This window comes from Chlamydotis macqueenii, chromosome Z (genome assembly GCF_036417535.1).
Source record: "Chlamydotis macqueenii isolate bChlMac1 chromosome Z, bChlMac1.mat, whole genome shotgun sequence".
Lineage (NCBI taxonomy): Eukaryota > Metazoa > Chordata > Aves > Otidiformes > Otididae > Chlamydotis > Chlamydotis macqueenii.
In genome coordinates, this window is record NC_141593.1 from 3,449,308 (window position 1) to 3,468,824 (window position 19,517).

Genomic DNA, 19,517 nt, shown 5'->3' on the forward strand with positions numbered 1-19,517 from the left:
AAAAAGTAACATGAATCCTTGTCTTGATGGTGAACTGATAGTACAGCTCATGACAATGGATTTGTTATTTTGAAAATATTAATTAAAGAAAAAAAACCCACAACATCAATGAAAGACTCAATCTTACAAAGCATTTATAAGTGTGACTAACATTCCTCACAACAAAGCCCACCGCAGGATAGACAGACCTGCTCTCAGATCTTCTAAGAAACTAACAAAACAAAGCGCAGAGACATTGTCATTAATTAGAGTTGATGAGCATGCATGTTGAAAATTAAAAACATTTTTCCTCCTGAGGATTCTTCTCTTTTCCTATCAGTAAATTATCAGGAGTTCCTGGAGCTTTGAGCATATTGTTTGAATCTGCTTCAGGTCTATACCTGGCCACAGGTTGTTCACAAGGTACATTAGAGAGCAAAGTTATTTGATTTTTGAGATCAACTGCTTCACTCTACCACATTTAACATTGGATGACCCAATATTTATAAAATGTTTCTGCTCAAACCAATTTTTTTTTTCATTTTTGGAAAGAATGATCTCCAGATTCAAACTTCTTTTTAGCTACAAATCCAGAAAACCATAATAATTTAAAATTTTGACAGAGACAAAGTTGGCTGGTCTGAATATGTGCAAAAGAGTAGGAGGCAGGAAGAGACTACCAGCTGGCTGCTGTTCAGAGTGCAGTCCACCTCGTTTGCAATTACAGAATCCTACAAGTGGTCCCATTGATGTCAGTTTGACCAATTTTAGAATAAGGGGCCATTCATTCCAAGTAATGAATATTGAAACCTGGCCATCAGTTCGTGAACAAGTTTTTGTATGTCTATCATGAGGAACCTCAATAAAGAGTGTTCTTGTGATGGTGTCACTTCAGAACAAAAGCATGCAATGAATGGCACGTTTCTCTGTAACTATCGCCCATCCATGCAGCTACAGTATGAGACCAAAGGTTGCATGCATTTAGCCAGCAAGGAACTGCAATACTCTTTAAGAAAGGTATTGCCTGGAGTGGATTTTTGTAAAGAAACAGAATTCATGAATAAATAAACCAGATGGGAATAAGTCAGGCTAGGTTATTAACAGCTCCTAGTGCAATGAATCCCTGATCTTGCTTGAGGGTTTTTCTACAACTAACAAATACAAAAATGTTAATGTTGTCTCATTGTCAGCCATGCCAAGGACTCTGTTTGTGTCCAGGAGCCCTGATATGCAACAGCACAGTTCAAATCAACAAGATGTTAACACATTCTTTTATTTCCACCAGTTACGGTGCATATTGACTGACCTGATCTGAGTCCTTTGCTTGAGCATTTTTCCCTTTTCTGCAACCACAACTCATGAGCAGTTTTCCATCTCCAATGACTTTTCCCTATAAGAGACAAGGCAAGAAAAACATCAGCACAGTCTGAACCACTGAAGACCAAGAGGCTTGTATTTATGACCAGAAGCAGGGGAAGAAAGGGCATTAGGGAAGCCTATGGACTCATCATGCATTGCTGGGAGATAACCTTCCACAGAGAGGTAGCTCCCAAGCTGCCAAGGAGACAACAACAAGCTGCCAATATCACAACATCAGGGATGTCACATAGAGGGGCAGAAGGAAAGCAGGGTGTATAGAAAAACACAGTGGGAACATGGGCAACCCAAGCTGAAAAGGAAAAGATTATTTTAACTCAATATTTTCACATATATGAACAGGAACAAGTCTGTCATGGTCAGACGAGTACAATTACCAAAATGGAATTACTTGAGGTAAAGTTCATACACCAGCATTTCTGTTCACCCTTACCAAGTTTGTGCTTACCGGCTTCTATTGTAGCTAGATTTCAAAGAATCATAGAATAGTTTGGGATGGAAGAGACCTTTAAAGGCCATCCGGTCCAACCCTCCCTGCAGTGAGCAGGGACATCTCCAACCAGATCAGGTTGCTCAGAGCCCCATCCAACCTGGCCTTAAATGTTTCTTCTCTGGGCAACTTGTTCCAGTGTTTCGCCTAATTTTGGATTTTCAGGAGCTTATCAGACCTAGATGTCCTGATAAATCACCATGGTAGAAAGGGATTGGGATTCCAGGTCTAGTTAAAATGCTCCTTGAGCTTAAACAGTAGCACATTCAATTGAGTTCCCGCAAACTCATTGCAATTACTTGCTTTCACGTAGATACATACGCAAAGACATTGCCTTTTTTCAGACTTGAAAAATAAATATCTTCAGCATCTGCTGGGCAACAGGGAGAATCTGCTTCTGTGCAGCCCTGGACAGTCACAAGATTTCAGCTAGATGAATTTATATGGAAAAGGAGACCTCAACATTAAAGCAGCTAATGAGTTTAGCCAAGTGGAAGCGCTTTGCCCTAAATGATGAGGAAGGGAAAGGGCACGATTAAAAGGAATCACAGCCATTGCTCAACGTCAGAGCACAGCAGAGAGATGACCCTTGGTGGCAGGAATTTCAAAACAGGCAGATAAACTTCTAGACACCTCAGAAGAGCCTGCAACCTGCCAGGTGTGGTGAGATCTCTTACTTGCTGACCCCAGCATCTCACAAGTCCCAGCAAGGTCAGATAATGCGCAAAAATTATCTTTCCTCCTCTTTCCAAAAGGGACACTGGGGAAAAAAAAAAAAAAAAAAACAAAAAAAAAACCAACTGAAAATGCTATACCTACACCTGATACCTAATCAAAATGCCCAGTGTTTAGGCTGCTCATTGCAACATGTCAAACTTCAAGATTTTCAGGATGCCAGCTGGCATCCTCTGCCTGTGACTCCCATCTATCAAAGATATTTTGTTCATGCGTCACTACTACAGTCCTTCAACAATTAGTCTGTAATCTCTTAAATTAAAAAACCATTCCCCAGAAAGAAGTGATTAAACTAAAAATTATCACAATTGTACTGAATTCTTCTGTTAGAAATGGGAAACTGAGGCACAAGGAGAGACTTGTGTGTCTAACCAAAGGAGACTTGCTAGACACCTCACAGTATATGAGACAAGTTAAAGATACAAAAGGACCGAAGGGAGACCCACACATTTCCTAACAGGCACCTGATGGACAGCTAGGGTACCTTAGGGTGCCTATAGCAGCAACATACACCCAAGTTTAGGAAACTAGATCCGTATATGACTTGCTGAGAGTCAACTTGTCCCAAAAATCATTATGTTGAAAAAGATACCCCAGCCTTTCTTGTACCACAAACCAAGGAAAAACTTCCCTTTGTAGACCCTTCTTTGGCTTCTAGGGTATACTGGCATGCAACATGAGCTCATGGCAAACCATGGCCGTATTCTCTTCTCCGGCTGGAAGTATCGTCAGCTTTATTTAACAGAAAGAAATTGCAAGATGTTGCCCATAACCACCTGGAAAATCAAGAGCAGAGGGAGAATATGAACCTAAAACTTAATAGTTTTTTTTCTCTTTCCCTGACAGTACAAGATGCAGGAGCTCTTCAAGTCCCTAAAAAATCAAATGAAAGCAATACACTGGATGAAAAATCCCATAATCCCATCTCCTTTTCCCACTGCACCTGCATGTCTCTCAATGCGCAATGCCTGAATTAGCTACTACCTCCACCTTTTTTTTATTGCGAGCAAATGCTTAATTTGGGGATAGGTGTCTAACATTAGGCAGCTAAGTTGCAAGGCAAAAAAAAAAAAAAAAAAAAAAAAAGCATATGGACAACATTTGCAGCCAGTCGCAACTCCGTTCAAGAGCAGATGGAGGCCTTGTCATTCAGGGGTTTCCTCGCGTACACCAAGCAGTTCAGTGGGGATTGGGAAAGGGGCTTCTGTTTGGATGCTTCTGTCTGGAACCAGATTAGAAGAAAGCAGGCTTTTCCCCAGCACACGCCTTGTGTTACATTAAACATGCATATGCAACTTCAGCTTTTATTCAGCGATCTGAAACGGAGCCCTCCAGGGTGCTAAGGGTCAGTGAGTTTTTGTTTGTTTATCTGTATGTTATTTTACAGTTTTGTGTGCCCAAGGAGTTTGTTAAGAAATTAAAACACCTCGCTGGGGCTATCCTGCTATGGTGGTTGCCTCCTAATATATCTCCTCCTCCTTCATCCAGCAGCACCTGATGCTTACAGAGGAGGGAGAAGAGAACACTGTAAAGAGAGGAGCTTCGTCTTGCTGGGTACTACAGATGTTCAGTTTTAATTTATGGAGCATTGTTTCCATGTCTCGTGGCCTTTTAATAACAGAACTGAGGAGGAGCACAGAAAGCTCTGCTACTTAACTGCTACTAAATGATCCTGTGCTGCCTGCTCTCAATGCAATGCTCCTGTTTAGAAGCAGGTAGGCACAAGGATTTCCAATGGCGGAGCTCGCTTTGCCTTCTGCTGGCTCCCACCCGTTGTCAGACATCCCCCTTCCCAAGGCAAAGAGCAAGAAGGCTCCTTGGTGAGCACGGAAGAGGAAAGCATGTATGTCCCATTACCCCACCTCTTACAGGGAGTCTCGCTGGCGTCACTCTACTCCTTGCACCATGGGCTTCAGCAGTTGGCCAAAGTTTGCAGAAAAATAAGAAAAATGATAATAGTAATAGTAACAGGCTTAATTATCTCAGCTGCACGGGTGACAGGAGCTGATCTGTTGCCAGTTTTAACAGCCTGTGGTCGAGAAACACCAAACTGCGTCACCCAGAAGTCAAATGAGGGCTGGTCACAACTCATTTCACTCCAGTGGCTCCAGGGGCAAGCGCAGGGGCACACACAAATCGCTGCCATCAAGTCAGCCCCGACGGCCACGGCAAGGCCAGGCACTGCCACGTTGCCCAGAGCGGTCCCATACGCAGCTGCCAGCCCTGTTTAAAAGAGTCAGACGTGACGCACATGGCACCGGTGGGCCTCCGTGGAGCTGCCAGGCTCCGTGCTCCGGAGGAGCTGGCTGGGATTAACTGGAGGATCCTGTCTTCCTCCCACTTTCCTAAATCTGTGGCTGGAAAGATCAGCTTGAGAGGTGGGCTCGGCCTAGCAGCACCGTGCCATGCACCTTGCAGCTGCTGGCAGGTCCAGCTGGGCTCTGACCTGCTTGGTTCCCATCAGCCTTCCTCGATTTTGAGTAGTGGCCATGGGAAATACTGGCAGTAGCCTCACCCTCACGAAGTTGGCGCGATCTAGCTCTACTTGGCCCCTGGAAACTCTCACTGGCCAAATCTGGCCTTGGCTTTCAATTGTTCACGCACTCTCTATCTCTCCTGCCTTGCAAAACCCTCAAAATGTCCCCCACCAACAAATGAAAACGTGAGGTGCAGAAAGGATAACTGAGCCTTGGCCCACGGCAACCTGGGGTAGAGCACAGCTTCCAGCGTGGCCTTTCCAAGGAGTTTGTCGGCGTTTCAGCTGCTGAAGCAGCTCTTCACAGAGAAGTACTTTTCTGAAAGAGTTTTGTGAAGCTGAGCTAAGCAGTGCTTCACAGCCTCTTCCTTTTTTTCTTCCTGTCCTGTCTTAGGCCACCAAAATAGCTCTCCACCACGATACCCACACAAACACAGCGATCACGCCCACTGTGTTGGAATGACAAACGTGTAGGGAGGCGATGCTGTCCTTCTCTGACTCCTTCTCCACTCATCCAAATATTCCAACATCTCCAGGGCTGGAGAGTGCATTTGCAGCCACCTCCCCTGACATCCTGCACCAGGCAGGCTGTGCAATTCAGTCTGCTGTCCTGCCTCTCAGCTTAATAGTTATTTTTAAACAAAATCATTACTGTTCTTCACTATGGGCTACTTAGTAACAAGATAAGAGGAACATGGTGGTTTTATTATTTTTTTTTTCCCCCCCAGGGCCATAGTTCAGTTTTTCACCAAGAAGAACACATGTGTATAGCACTGCAACAGTGAACCCTAAAAAAAACCCCATGGGTGCATAAATGACATTGGGAAGAACAGCGTCTTCAGCGTTTATGTTTTTTACGCTCTTCTGTCAGGGCAATCCACGTGTCTTGAAGAACTGATGCCCAAGTGCCTGCAGTGGTAGAGTGGGAGAGAAGGGGGAAACGAAGGGAAACAAGAACTGAATCCAAGGTGGAGGCAAGCGGCAGTACAACAGACAGCTGGTGTTTGGGTGGTGGTAAATCACCCTGAAATGAGCCTCTTCCCTCAGCTCAATGAGGCCTAAACAACAAAGGAAGGCACAGCTTGCAGCCGGACAGCCTGCTAGCCAACCACAGACACACATGACAGCTTCATTCAGGAGCCCGGAGTCAATACAAAAGCTTCGAAATCAATCCGACATCCTGCGACCTCAAACAATGCGCCAAATCTTCTCAGAATTGGAGCCCCAAATGAGGGGGAGCAGCATTCAAGGGAGATCAAACCGCAGGGCTGGCATTGAAAGGGACTAAAAAGGAGAAGAATGTTCCCAGTTTATTAATGGCGAGGTCTGGCCGGCTGCATCCCAGCCACCATAGGTTACGTTCATTAAAGGGCAGCGCTTTGCACGTATTATGCAGAGCACCCGGAGAGTTTGTGTGTGTGCGTGTGTGCGCGAGCATGCCCCTCACTTGCAAGAGATCAGGATGTGCCTTTCTGCTTAGCACTGTTGTCTCTGTCAGAAATTCCTCCTGTGTGAACCGCAAACGGGGTTTTTTCCCACTTGATCAACTGTATGGACACAGATGCGTGCACGCCCTCGCACATACGCACGCTCGCTCTCATCCTTGAGCCTGAAAAGCATAAAGAAACTCAGACAGGCTCTTTCTGGAGAAAAAAAAAAAAAAAAAAAAAGCCCAACGTTTCACATCCCCTTCCCTCCTGGCCATACTTACAACTCACACACACACAAGATCTATGACAAAAGGCTGAAGCATTATGTGATTGCCGTTGCTGCTGCTGGAGCTGATTGCTCCATAAACCCTTGCTCACTCCTACATGCCATAAAGGACCTAGTCCCACAGCACAACAAACCCACAAAGAGGAGAAAAAGAAAAAAAGAAGTGTTTCTGTCTCAGGAGTTGCCCCCTCTGGGTAGGATTGCCCCCTCTTGGGTAGTTTCACCTGCAGCATCTGTCTTGTAGCATCGCACACAAATGGCACCCTTCCCTCTACAGCAACAAAAAGGCCAGGCAAATCCTTTTTATCAGCTTCCCTTTGAAGGCAGGTGGAGAAGTAGAATATGGACACACAAACACAAAAAGATAAATACCATTTGCAAAAGTACTGTTTGGATTTGCCTGTCCTAATTATCTTCTTTTCAGCTGCCACATGTCTGAAAGAGTCAGACCTTGCAAGTTTTCTCCTCCTCAGCTGCATAGCTCAAGACAGACGACTCTCTAGAGGAGGTCAGACTTGAAAAACACTTCACTTCACTTTTCAAAGCCGTCTATGGAGTTTGATACACATTTCCCATGTGTTTTCACTGAAGATGTGTCAAAGTCCAAGGAACTTTGCTTTTAAAGTGTCACACTGATCTTATGTCCAGAACAGAGACAGCTGTGGGAGCTAGTAATCTCTCTCAAATCTGGAGAAACTTGGGAGTTCAGAAACTGAAGACAACAATAAATGTTCCTTAGGATGCAGCAAGTTCAATTTATTTTATTCTCAAAACTTGAGGAAATTAGCATTAAGGCTCCACAAAAAAAAACCTGTATGCTTTGCTCACCCTTTACTTCACTGGTCTACACTACTATTGCCACAATTCTGGAGTCCTTAGAGACTATAAGCCTGATCACAATCTCCTCCTGTGGGAAGACAGCTCTATTTTTACCTTGTGATCATGTTATCCAGATGTCAGAGGGCAACTGGGTAAAGATAAGTATAGCAGATTCAACAAGGTTTTTCTCTAGCACAGGGTAGGACGGAAGATCAACTGGAGATAGAAGATGAGGTGATATTTGAACCCCATGCAAGAAGACTGGAGAGTTCTCCACTTGATTTATTAACAGTAAGACAAAAAGTCTCTCAATTAGCATTCATAGAAAGAGGAAAAGTGCAGCCAGGCTGGGCGAGTGCCCAAAGATGTGGTAGATGAGTGTCAGGAAATGATGAAAGGCTGCAACAACGACTAGCATTGCAGATGAAACAGAGTCTGCAGGGATCAGATGGAGAAAGATTCAAGGTTAAGTTTGTTGGGAGGATAAATAAGGTTGAAAACTTTAAATTTAAAATATGTTTTTCTTCACACTGAAATAGCACTTTTTGTTTCAGATATCTAGCAAGTCCAACTGTATGGTTTTCAAATTCAGGAAAACCAAGCTTTTACTTGGATGAGGGGGTTTTTTTTTTGCTTTTGGGTTTTTTTTTTGTTTTTTTTTTTTTGCTTGCCTGCTTTAAACTCTGCTATTTGAATAATTTAAGAATCTATCTTAAATATTTCACCACTAAATCACAGGCTTGTATTTCTATTTTGTGTTAAAACTAATCAGTGGAGGAATGCCTGAGATGGAAGTTAAAATTCTGTTCCACCAAGCTGGCGATGCATAATCATTTCTCCACAGACTCTCTGGTGAATAAAAACTTCTCTGCAGAATTAATGTCATATAAAAAGTTCTTTGTACAGGCATAGAGTACAACCGCCATCCAGGATCATCTACATCCTGCCAACAGGGCTCAAGATTTCCAGAGCTAATTGGTTTGTAGAGTTTTCCCACCCTGCAAACACAGCTTGCGGCTGAATCACATCCATGGTTGCGTTAAGTCAAGAGTCCCATTCCACTGGTCAGGATGTTGATAATATTTATAGAGCTCCAAATAATCCACATGAGTGATGATTACATTAGAATTCTATACTTGTTCCCATCAAAGAAGAGCAAATAGAAAAAAAAAAATTGGATGTTGTTGACAAAACTGAGAGATTTTTATAAATGCCTCTGGGGTGAAGGAGATGAGAGCCTGTATGAAAGAACTCCAAATTTCATTGAGCATCAACAGGAATAAAACTCCTCAAGTTCCTAAATTGTGTATTTTTAATGTATTTTTAAACTTTCAATGAAGTTCTGAGGCAAAATCACCACATTTATAAAAACTAAGAAAAGTACACCTACCCCTCCTCACTCTCTCCCAAAGTCCCAGTTCATCAAAAAGGAGCCAGGAAGCCTCACATATATATATAATTTAGTGCAATTAACTCTAATTTTGTTTCTAAATCATTGAGACATATTCAAGGCAAGACTCACTTTGATCTCAGCTAGCAAAATCCAAAATGCATGATTTTGGATGTGAAGAGATAGCAAGAAGTTGATAGCTAACATATTGAATCCAAAAAGCAAAACAGAAGAGAGAAAAATGAAGGCCAAAAGGGAAGGGAAGGGGAAAGGGGAATAGCTGTAAACTACATTATTACTAAGCTGCCTTTCATTTTATTTTGTGTCAACTTTTTACTTAGTTTTGTAACAAAACTTAAAAAGTCGTGTCTTTTGCTTCAAAGAAGTCTACAGTAGATGACCTCACGTTGATATCCATTGTAAAGTATGAGCAAAACATACAGAATCACATACATAGATAAAAATAATCTTGGGCAACATGATTCCTCTTCTGCAGCTGGGCAAACATCTCTCCATCCCAGCTCCTAAGACTGGCTGGAGCTTGCCTGGGGGAGGGTGGGCGAGGTGGAAGTCGGAGACACGTCCTCCTCCTCCTCCTTGTTTGAGGACAGACAACTCCATCTTTCCTCCCTGTGTGCAGCTGACAAGACTTCCTGCACAAACTGACACAGAAACAGCTAATTTACTGCTCTGTGTCAGGAATGTAGCCAGAGCTTCAGTCCCCTGCACCTCAGACTCCCTTGGCTGGGCTGCTTCATCCCAAAAAAGATCTATCCTTCCTCCTGCCCCTTCCCTCCAACACACTACACACACTCCTCCTCCTCTTCTTCTTTTGTAACTTATCTCCCTGCAAGCTACTTCCCAACAGGAGTCAAAATTAAACGGGCTGCCCATATGCCATGGCTCACTTGTTGTCTGTTCCTGTCATTGCCATCTGGCCTACTCGCTCAGCCAAAGGGGAAAAAAAAAAAAAAAAAAAAAAAAAAAAAGAAAAAGAAAAGAAAAGAAAAGAAAAAGGGGTGGGGGGAGAAGAAGAAGAAGGATAAAGCCAGACACAATGAGGACGAGGAGGGAGGTGATGATGCTGACTCCTGCATCTGCTCTTTCACCAGGCTTCCAGATAGATCAGTAATGGAGAGCAGCAGAACCAGTGACAATTAACCCAAACACAGTCCTGTTTATTTAACCTGTTCAGAGTGATCACCTCATGTGCTGCTCCCCTGCCAAGGAGGCACCACGCTCCAGCAAGGAGCTTCCCACTGAGAAACCTCCAGCCAGAAGAGGCAAAGAGAGATCCTCACCTCCTGAATCAGGCTGGAGAAAACCCTTCGGACTCTTCAAAACTGTACTGCTGGGTTGAGATTTTCCTTCACTTTTCAAATCAACTTTTTTTTTTTTTTCATACAGCAGCACAGGCAGAAGAGCAAAGAGAGATGTGACGGGGTATTGGGGGGACTTGCAGGTCTGCCCTGGGTTTGATGCACAATAGTTTCTAAAGATCCTGACCCTGCTAAAGCAGATGAAAAGAAAAAAAAAAAAAAAGAAAAGACAAGAAAGAAACCAGAACAGAAAAAGCAAAATGATCCCAAAATACCTCTTTATTTCCACTCTGCTTCTCTAAACACAGAAAAGTTTTCAGCCCTGCAAGGTGCTGAGTGCACAGATTGGGTTTTTTTTTTTTTTTTTTCTTTAAAGGAAAAAGAAAAGAGGGAAGCTTAAGAAACTGCATGGATCACCATCACTAAACATTTGTGCCAGGCTGGAGAGAGAGTCTGGGAGCAGAGTTGTGGGAATAATGAAGTTATGTTTGTTTTTCAAGTCGAAATGAAAATGTCAAGATTTAAAAAAAAAATCAAACTTTTGAAAAATAGCTTTCTAAAAAGGACAGCTACTAAGCCATTTATGCAGCAGAATGAAAAGATGGTAAGAAAACTGTCTTTTCAACACCTTTTACTGTTTTCTCTTTCTTTTTTTTTTAAATTGTGATGAGGCATTGCATATACATGCAAAGGCTGGTGCGTGTGATGATAAGGAATTTAGTTGCGCTCTGGTCCTCTTACCTAGCTTTGCACGTATTTACCTCCAAGAAACAGCAGCAGAATTCAGCTTGTGTTTGTCTGCAGAGTGCGAACTGCAGGCAGCACAGAAGCGTGTGCGTGAAAACAGGTGCCTCGCACTGAGCTAGCTATCAAAAGCCATACGGTTGTTTCATCTCAAGGCGGGCACCTCTGAGCCATGAGATGATGATAATTACCATCAGAGCTCCATGAGATCATGGCAGGGAAGCTCCTGTGGGGAGAGGTGGTCGGGGAGGAAGAGCAGACCTTCTCTTCCCAAGGCAGCAGGAATCGCGTGTGGACACAGAGAAGCCCCAGATGCTTCCCAGAATGAAAAGCATTGCTGCGAGACCATTAGAGAAAAAGCAGTTCCATTAGCTGTGTGCCTACACCTGAGTCCTTCACAAACACAGAGGAGAAGAGATGATCCTGCTTGAACCTTCCAACTCATGCTTGTGTTTTCCCATTGCAGCCTGACTCTACAACAGAGCAAAATTGAGAAGGTCGAATATTTCCATGCATGATCACTTCTCTGCTTGGAACTATTAAGCAAAAAGAGCATTGTCTGTCTTAGGCTCCCCATTTTTCTAGAAATGCATCTGCACTTGTACACAGGCAACATGCACGGGCTGGTAACAGGTGCTCCAAAGCAAAGGCTGTGTAGATTTTTCCAGCCATTGTGCTTGTGGTGATTACTAATAGAGAAGGACCCTTTCCTCATCCAAGCAGCCTGCTTGCAGCCTTTGGAAAGGAAGAAACACGTTGTGAATGCAAAACACTTTGTGACAGTGGAAACAGAAACCAGAAATTTGCCTAAAACCAAAACACAGCAGCGGTTCTGAGTTTAACGCTGCTGCAGTCACTCCGCAGCAGGGCCTCCAACTTTGGGAACTGTTAAAAGCAGCAACAATAACAACAGAGAGAAGTCCTCTGTGAGGAGATGAACTCCACCATAGGTTTCGGCTGACATCATGAGCCCATCCACGCCACGCTTTTGTGGTTTATGATCTCACCACAAAGCACCTCCATGGAGTCATTCCCTCCTGTCTTACTGCAGCCCATCCATTATCCTCTACCTAATTGCTTCCACAGCACTGCTGCAACAGAGATATTTCCTACAGCTGAACGTTTGTATTCCCAAGAGTTGGCACCTGCTGGGTCAAGTTCCTGAGCCTTGACGTTTGATGTTACTACAATGGGAAGAGGTTCCAGTGAACAGAAGAGCACACAGAGCCAGTCATCAATCTGATTCCTCTGTACAGATTTTCTTTCAAACAAAAGAGGACTTGCTAAAGATAATCTTGCATTATTCTACGGAAACAGGACAGAAGAAAAGGGGAACAGTGTCAAGCACAGTCTGTCCAACACACCACTAAATCAGAATTCCCCAGTTACAGATAACAATGAATTGCAATAAAGTCAATGGGAAGGAGGTGCAGTATGGAAAACTGGGAAGAGTTGGGAGGGTGTATTTCAGGGTTTTTTCTTCTGAGATGTGAGAGTTGGGAGCAACCAACACTGAGCTAATGGCATCCAAGCTGACACCTGAATATGGTGCACCCCCATGAGGTGCACCAATCCCAGAAGATCATAGAATCATTTACGTTGGAAAAGACCTTTAAGATCATTGAGTCCAATAATTAACCTACCACTGCCAAGACCACCACTAAACCATGTCCCTAAGTACAGTGTTAATGCATCTTATAATTACCTCCAGGGGTGGTAACTCAGGTCTTTTTCCACTGGGGATCTTTCCAGCCACTCTTCCCGAAGCCTGTAGCGTTGCATGGGGTTGTTGTGACCGAAGCACAGGACCCTGCACTGAGCCTTGTTGAAACTCATGCTATTGGCCTGAGCCCATTGATCAAGCCTGTCCAGGTCCCTCTGCAGAACCTTCCTACTCTCAAGCAGATCAACACTCCCTCTCAACTTGGTGTCATCTACAAACCTACTGAAGGTGCACTCGATCTCCTTGTCCAGATAATTGATAAAGATATTGAACAGAACTGGCCCCAGTACTGAACCCTGGGGAACACCACTTGTGACCGGCCGCCAACTAAATTTAACTCCATTCACCACAACTCTTTGGGCTTGGCCATCCAGCCAGTTTCTTACCCAGAGAAGAGTATACCTCTCCAAGCCACGAGTAGACAGTTTCTCCAGGAGAATGCTGTGGGAGATCCCCCAATGTGTCTGCTCTCAGGATGGCTTCTGTGGCAGGTGAAGGAACAGCAAGTATTATCTTTCACGTCTCTGACTGGAGCTTTTAAGCACCAACCCCAGAAACACATCATTTCACATTTTCTCTCTCTGTACTGAGGTTCCATAATACTTTGCATCTACATGTTGACCTAAGAGAAGATGCTGTCCTTTCATGACTACATCATTGGTATGATGCTGAGAAATGCTGGAATCCTAGACTTGCTTTCCCTCTGTAAGTTTTTGTTTGGAAAGTCCCTTTAACTCTGAGATTCTTTCCCTCCTCCTGTGTTTAAAGGTAAGAATTGTTTTCGTTATACGACTTCTTTAATGAGCCTGAGAGAAGTTTTCCAAACCAGTGTTAGGATCATCTCTAATCTAGCATAACCAAGATATTCAGCCATGCAGGGCTCCTTTATTTACACCATAGAACTTAACGTCTTCAAAAACTCTCCCATCCAAATATTGCAGTAGTCCAGGCATACTGAATCTGTCAAGATCTGGATCATTCAACCTCCATCATGAATTATTACAAGACCACTATTAGTGAAACTCAGAGGATTGTGTTTGCCCATCTAGGCCTCACAAAGGCCAAAGGATTTTTGTTACCCTTAAAGAGGAGCTTCCTCAGTACCATATTGTGCCTAACCATGCCAGCAAGAGGGGGAACCTACTTAGGGTCTATCCCTGCAGGATGCTGTCACTTGTTGGCCAAGAAAGCCCAACCACATCACTAGTATGAAGGGTCAAAGATGTGAGAGAAGCCTGAAGACCCCAGTCCCTGCGTCTTGAGAGTCCCACATCTCCCAGCCATGAAGTGGATGAGTGTTGGTGCAACTTATCTTAGTTGGTGGTTCTCATTAGGTTCTCACCCTTAGGAGTGTTTTAAGGCCATTTGCCTTCCACAGCTTCCAATATCTCAGCATTGGGTTGGAAATAAAAAAAAAACTCCAAGGCTTTGAGTCATAGTGGGCCACAAATCCACTATTTAAGACTAGACATAAGCTTACAAGCAGACAGGAAGAGAAAGTAAAGCAAAGCCCTGGGTTTTTTTTTGGTTTTTTGGGTTTTTTTATATATACCACTGCAAAAGCAGGGCCTAAAATTACAAGAATCAGAGTGATAATAGGCAAGAAAGTGGCAAGTGCGAGAAAACAGTCAGCAGTCAGACAGTCAGTCTAATTTGCGGTGAAGGAGACAAAGCACAACCAAAAGCCCCTTAATTCCCAGCAGAAGCCGGGGGCAGCCCACAATGAGCAGCAACACCAGGGCAGCGCAGTGGCTGCCGCATTTGCTGCCCGACAGAGCTAGCCTCCTCCCCAGCCTGCTTGGAGTTTCAAAGGCCTAAATCAAACTAGCAGGAGGAACTCTCATAAATCTTCAGTTTGGACTCAGTTTCATAACGGTATCTCTTTAAAAAAAAAAAAAACCAAAAAAAAACCAAAAAAATCCCAAACAATGATCTCTCATATCTAGCAAAATGTGGCCAAAAAGTGTGTTTATTTTCATTTAAATTCCCAGAAGACAATGTAGATTTTTCTGTGGAAGTCTGAAGCCTGAAAAACACTCCAATTTCTGTGCGTTTTCATTTTTTTTTGACAAAAGAATTACATTTTTGGAGAAAGTAAAGACAACTTTTGTTTCATTCAAAGTCTGAGGGAGATCTTTCCACCCAAACTTATCAAACTTTACCAATATTTTCCTTTTCTTCAGCACCCACCCATGTTACTTCACCATCTTTTTAACATCTGATGTCCACTTTCACCTACATTTGCTCATTGTACTTGCCTCAGTTGTAACAAGAAAAGTCAACAGAGGAAGGACAAAGTATATCTATAGTTCCTAAAATATTCCAAATAATCAAATGTCCTGTAGGAAATGGGAATGAACTGAGACACTAGCCCAGTTGCAAAATGCTAGAGCAACCGTGAAATCAACTGAATTAATAATATCATGATGTTGATAGCCCTTACTGTAAAATACCATCCCTCATTTCAGCTCAGATGCTAGGAACTGTGTTGCTTTGAACTGTTATCACCCATCCCTCTCACCCACTCTTTTGAGACGATAAAAATCAAGGTCTGGGCTGCTGAGTCAGATTACAAACACCCAAACAAGACATTTACCCAGACTTGTTTTCGGTCACTTCTTCTCTGAAACTCTGTTTTGTGGGGCTGGCAGGAGGCTCTTTTAACCTCTTCCAGAGAAATGAGCCACTGAGAAACAGAAACCACATGTGGAGAAGCAAATAAATAAATAAATTTTTGTTGCGAACAGAGTAAATTTCTAAACTTCTGGTCAGAAGCTGGTTCTTCTCAGCATAAAATCCTCAGCAACTGAGTAGAAAACCCTGGAGAAACATTATGGCCTGAAGGATAAAGCACTAGCCTGGAAATTGTGACATTTAAGCTTTTTGGAAGAACAATATGTTCTTCACGTATGATTAGTCACGTATGAATAACCTGTGACAACTCAGGTTACAGCTGTGAGCCTCAGTTTCCCCTGAAAACTGATATCCAAAGCAGTCTGGCTCTCCCCACAAAAAAAAAGTCCACTAAAAGAGGTCAATATTATGGGTATTATTTTAGTAACTAGAACTTTTGATGTGACCAGTCCCCTGAGAGAAACTCTTCTGTTTTTGTTACATGAAAAAATATAATTTTCCACTCCAAGGTGAGCTCAACCTTCAGATTGTCACAGCCGAAGACACTTCAGCAAAGCTCAGTTTCCATTTCTCTTGGGTTTCTTCAAGTCTCCTTTTTAGTTTCAGTTTGTATTTCCTGTCTCACTCCCCCTCCCCCTTCATTTCTGGGGCTTCAAATTCAAACAAAAACCAAAAGCATCGCTGACTCAAGATCTTTTTGTATTTCTCTAGTTTTGACTAGAAACCAGAGCAGGCCAAATAAAATGAATGATGCTCAGCTTGAACCACTGCGGGGTTCAAAATGCTTTGTAGACCTTAGGAACTGCCTCCTTTATCATAGAGGATGGTGTGTGCTGTCATATCCCTTATTTCCAGAGAGGAAAATCAAAACAGAGAAAATTTAATGGCTTTGTGTTTTCATTTTAAGCACAAAATCCATGTTTCCAATTCCTTGGCTTGCATACTGGTTTTGAGATCCAAACCTCTTTGGAGTTTAAGCCCCAAATCTTCATGCAAATGTAATGCAGCACATGTACTGAAAAAAATACATCATTAAATAAAATCAAACCTCTGAACACAGAAGGCAGAAAGTTCCCTTTTGGAGGTGAGCAGGGGTTCACGGCTGGAAACCATGGTCTTTGCTGCAAGACACTGTTTCACGTCGGTCTCAGATCCTCTGGCCTCTCGACATCCCCAAGCCAAATAAACAATGAGGGGTTTTTAACTGATTTTGATTGACTTCTCATCCTCTCACTCATTTTTTTTCTGGCACAGTTACAAATGAAGGATCAGCTCTTTAGTGATTGCAGTCAGAGCCGTTAAAGCTCCCTTGTTCCCTGCCCTGTGAGGAGCGCAGAGGATGAGTGCTCACATCATTCTCCTAATTTCAGCACCTGGGAATTATTCCCTATATCCTGTAATTTTGACCTCTTTTCCTTTAAGTGCCACTTGTACTCGAAAAGCAAAAATCCAGTCCTGGGGGAAATATACGGGATGTTTTACATCCCAGGACAACACTTTCAACACTTTATTTTGGGACTGAAAAAGGAGGCAAGACAATCACCTGCTTGAGTGAGCTCTTTGGACCAGGCAAACAAATGTCACTTTGTTCTCACTTGTGCAACGCAGGCAGTGACTGAGGGGGGTACGGGAAGGTCAAGACAGACTTGTGATTTAAGGGCAAGAGGATGGTTTGGCGAGTGAATGAGTGGAGGCTTCATGTTCAACTCTTGCTGATACAGAGCATTACACAGAAAGCATGGTAGTGCCTCAGTTTCCCCACTGTAAGGTGGTGACTGTGCTGCCTACTTCGATTGCAGAGCTCCTAATAAAGCACTCCTGAATCAAGGCACAAATCCGTAGCGCCAAGCCACGTGACGCAGCAGCCGCTTTTGGCCGTACACCTAGAAAAGAGTCGTCCCTTGCCTTCCTCCGGAAGCAGGAATATCACCCAACCCTGTCAATTGCTTTCCAGGGACAGTTGTATGGCAAGGCCAGCAGAAGGGAACCCTGGCAAACCGCATCATGCCCCGCTTGAAGATGATCCATAAAGCAAGGCAAGCTCTCTTTCCTCTTGCTTAACAACAAAGAAGTTTTGGACCTGCTGATGAACACTGGAGCTTTAACCGAGCCCGTATCAACTATAAAAAAAGCTCCCAACAGCCTCTTGGATATCTTTAAGAAGCACATAAGCCTCTGAGGGCCCAAAGGTAACACAACTTGCTGGCCATGAATAGAATGTAACCCTGCCAAAACCTTCCTTGGCTGCAGCTATGGCATTCTCCAGAAAACATTTTATAAGTCGGTCTCCGAGTTTTATGACACAAGCATATAGAAGCAAATGTAAACTCTGCTGACCCTTGTGCTGCTTTTTGGCTCAAGGAACTGCTTCTTTTTACATCTTTCTTCCCCTTCTCTCCAGCTCCTTAACAAACCACAGATTTCTAAGAAAGAAGCAAATTACGTTAATTGAAACCTTTTCAGTACATTATCAGCTTTAGTGGGAGTGTTTGGGGAAGGAGGAGGCAGAAGGCTTAGGGCAGAGGGGATGTGCGGGATTAAATCACCCCTTGGAGGAAGATGTCTGAGTGTGAAAGGCCAACTAACTGCTTTTGGTCTTTTTCCTTCTCCCAACCAGCGTCATAGCCTCCCACCCATATCCAGGAGCAAGTGAGGGATGCCAGAAGGCCGGGTTGAGGCAAGACTTGGTGCAGCCAACCTGTGATACACCAGAAAAACACAATTTCTCTCCATTCACCTTCACAATGACTGCAACAACCCTGCCTGGGCACGCGGGCATCACGCATCAGTCAAGCTTTAAATGTGGTTGAGTATTATCCAGGCCACGAGTGGACATGCTCGAGGGTCGAGTAGTTGTCATATTTTATCAACATACCATCAGATCTCATATGCATCATGCACTGAAACAGCTCATTCACCTCCTGACCAGCAGATGATAGCTGGATTCTCACAACACCCAGATTTTTCATGATAGCACCTCCATGCAAGAAGCTAAATTTGCAAAGCAAGACTTCTGTGGCTGCAAAAACATAAAGAACAGGTCAAATTCTGCTTGGGAGACATTTTGAGTTCAGAGCGGGGAAAATGATCAAGCAAAACATAAGCATCAGGCTCCAGGGATTTCCACAAATTTAAGTGCAAGTTTTTGGAAACAGGTTTAGTGGGAATAGTGTTTCCACTGAAGTCTTCCCCTCTTTCCCCTCCCTGGCTGGCTGACTTTCCCAGAGTCTCGATTTGCAGCCTGCCTGAATACTACTCAAAATATTTTCTCAATTAAAGAAGAAAACAGGAATTTGCCACTTGTCTGCCCCTATTCTGCTGCCTGTCAGCATTCAGCAAATATTTCAATCGTAGCTCTTTGCATGCTGCTAGCCCTGCTCATTTAACCTTTGGCCCTTCCCTAGACTAATCCATCGGCCTTTACCTTCAAATCTTTACAGCCAAGGGTTGGGCTGGCAGGGAGGATGAAAGGCTTAAGGGGGATAACTTATGCCAGGCTCCAATATTGCAATTTGGGGGAGAAGCAGAGAGGATGCAAATCTCTGACCACGCTCCTCAAAGAATTTGGTGTACCAGCAGCTGGGGATTTGTGCTTCCACATGTGGAAGACGATGAGGAAGATTAAGATTTAAAAAAAAAAAAAACAGAGGGAAGGAAGGCCTCCGTCATCTTGACTTTCCTCCACATGGCCAGCAGCATCCTGAGTCAGGTACCTAATTGCCCATAGAGCCTTTGCTCTTCTTCTCCCACCTCGACCACTCTCCTTCCCCATCTCGCGTGTCGCCAAGATTAGTAGCTAACGGTTCCGCTGTCAAAAGTGCATGTGATGAAAATAATGCCCAGAGCGCAGCCTGTCAGCCTCAGAAGTGCCTGCTCGACTTTGATGGCAGAGGACCTCAAAAGCCCACGCCTGCCCAGCCTCCCCCCTGGCCTGTAGCTCAGCCGAGCATCCATCGTGGCTCTCCTGGGGCCGTGCCCAGCCGCCCGCTGTATGAGAAATCGCTGACCCTTCCATCACGTGGATGCTTTAATTGTTCACATTGGTATTTTGTTTCTCTCTACTGTAGACAGTTTACTGTCTGTTATCTGTCCTTCATATGTAATTAATTGTGCTG

General features: G+C 43.7%; 1 protein-coding gene across 3 annotated transcripts in view; it reads right to left on the reverse strand.

Annotated features, from left to right (window-relative positions):
* Window positions 1-19,517, reverse strand: part of SETBP1 (SET binding protein 1) — a 261,815-nt gene that overhangs the window by 209,558 nt on the left and 32,740 nt on the right. For all 3 annotated transcript variants that reach the window (XM_086769922.1, XM_086769923.1, XM_086769924.1), the window contains exon 3: window positions 1,286-1,369. In XM_086769922.1, the coding sequence (XP_086626048.1) occupies window positions 1,286-1,369 (84 nt within the window). The remainder of the gene's footprint in view (window positions 1-1,285; window positions 1,370-19,517) is intronic.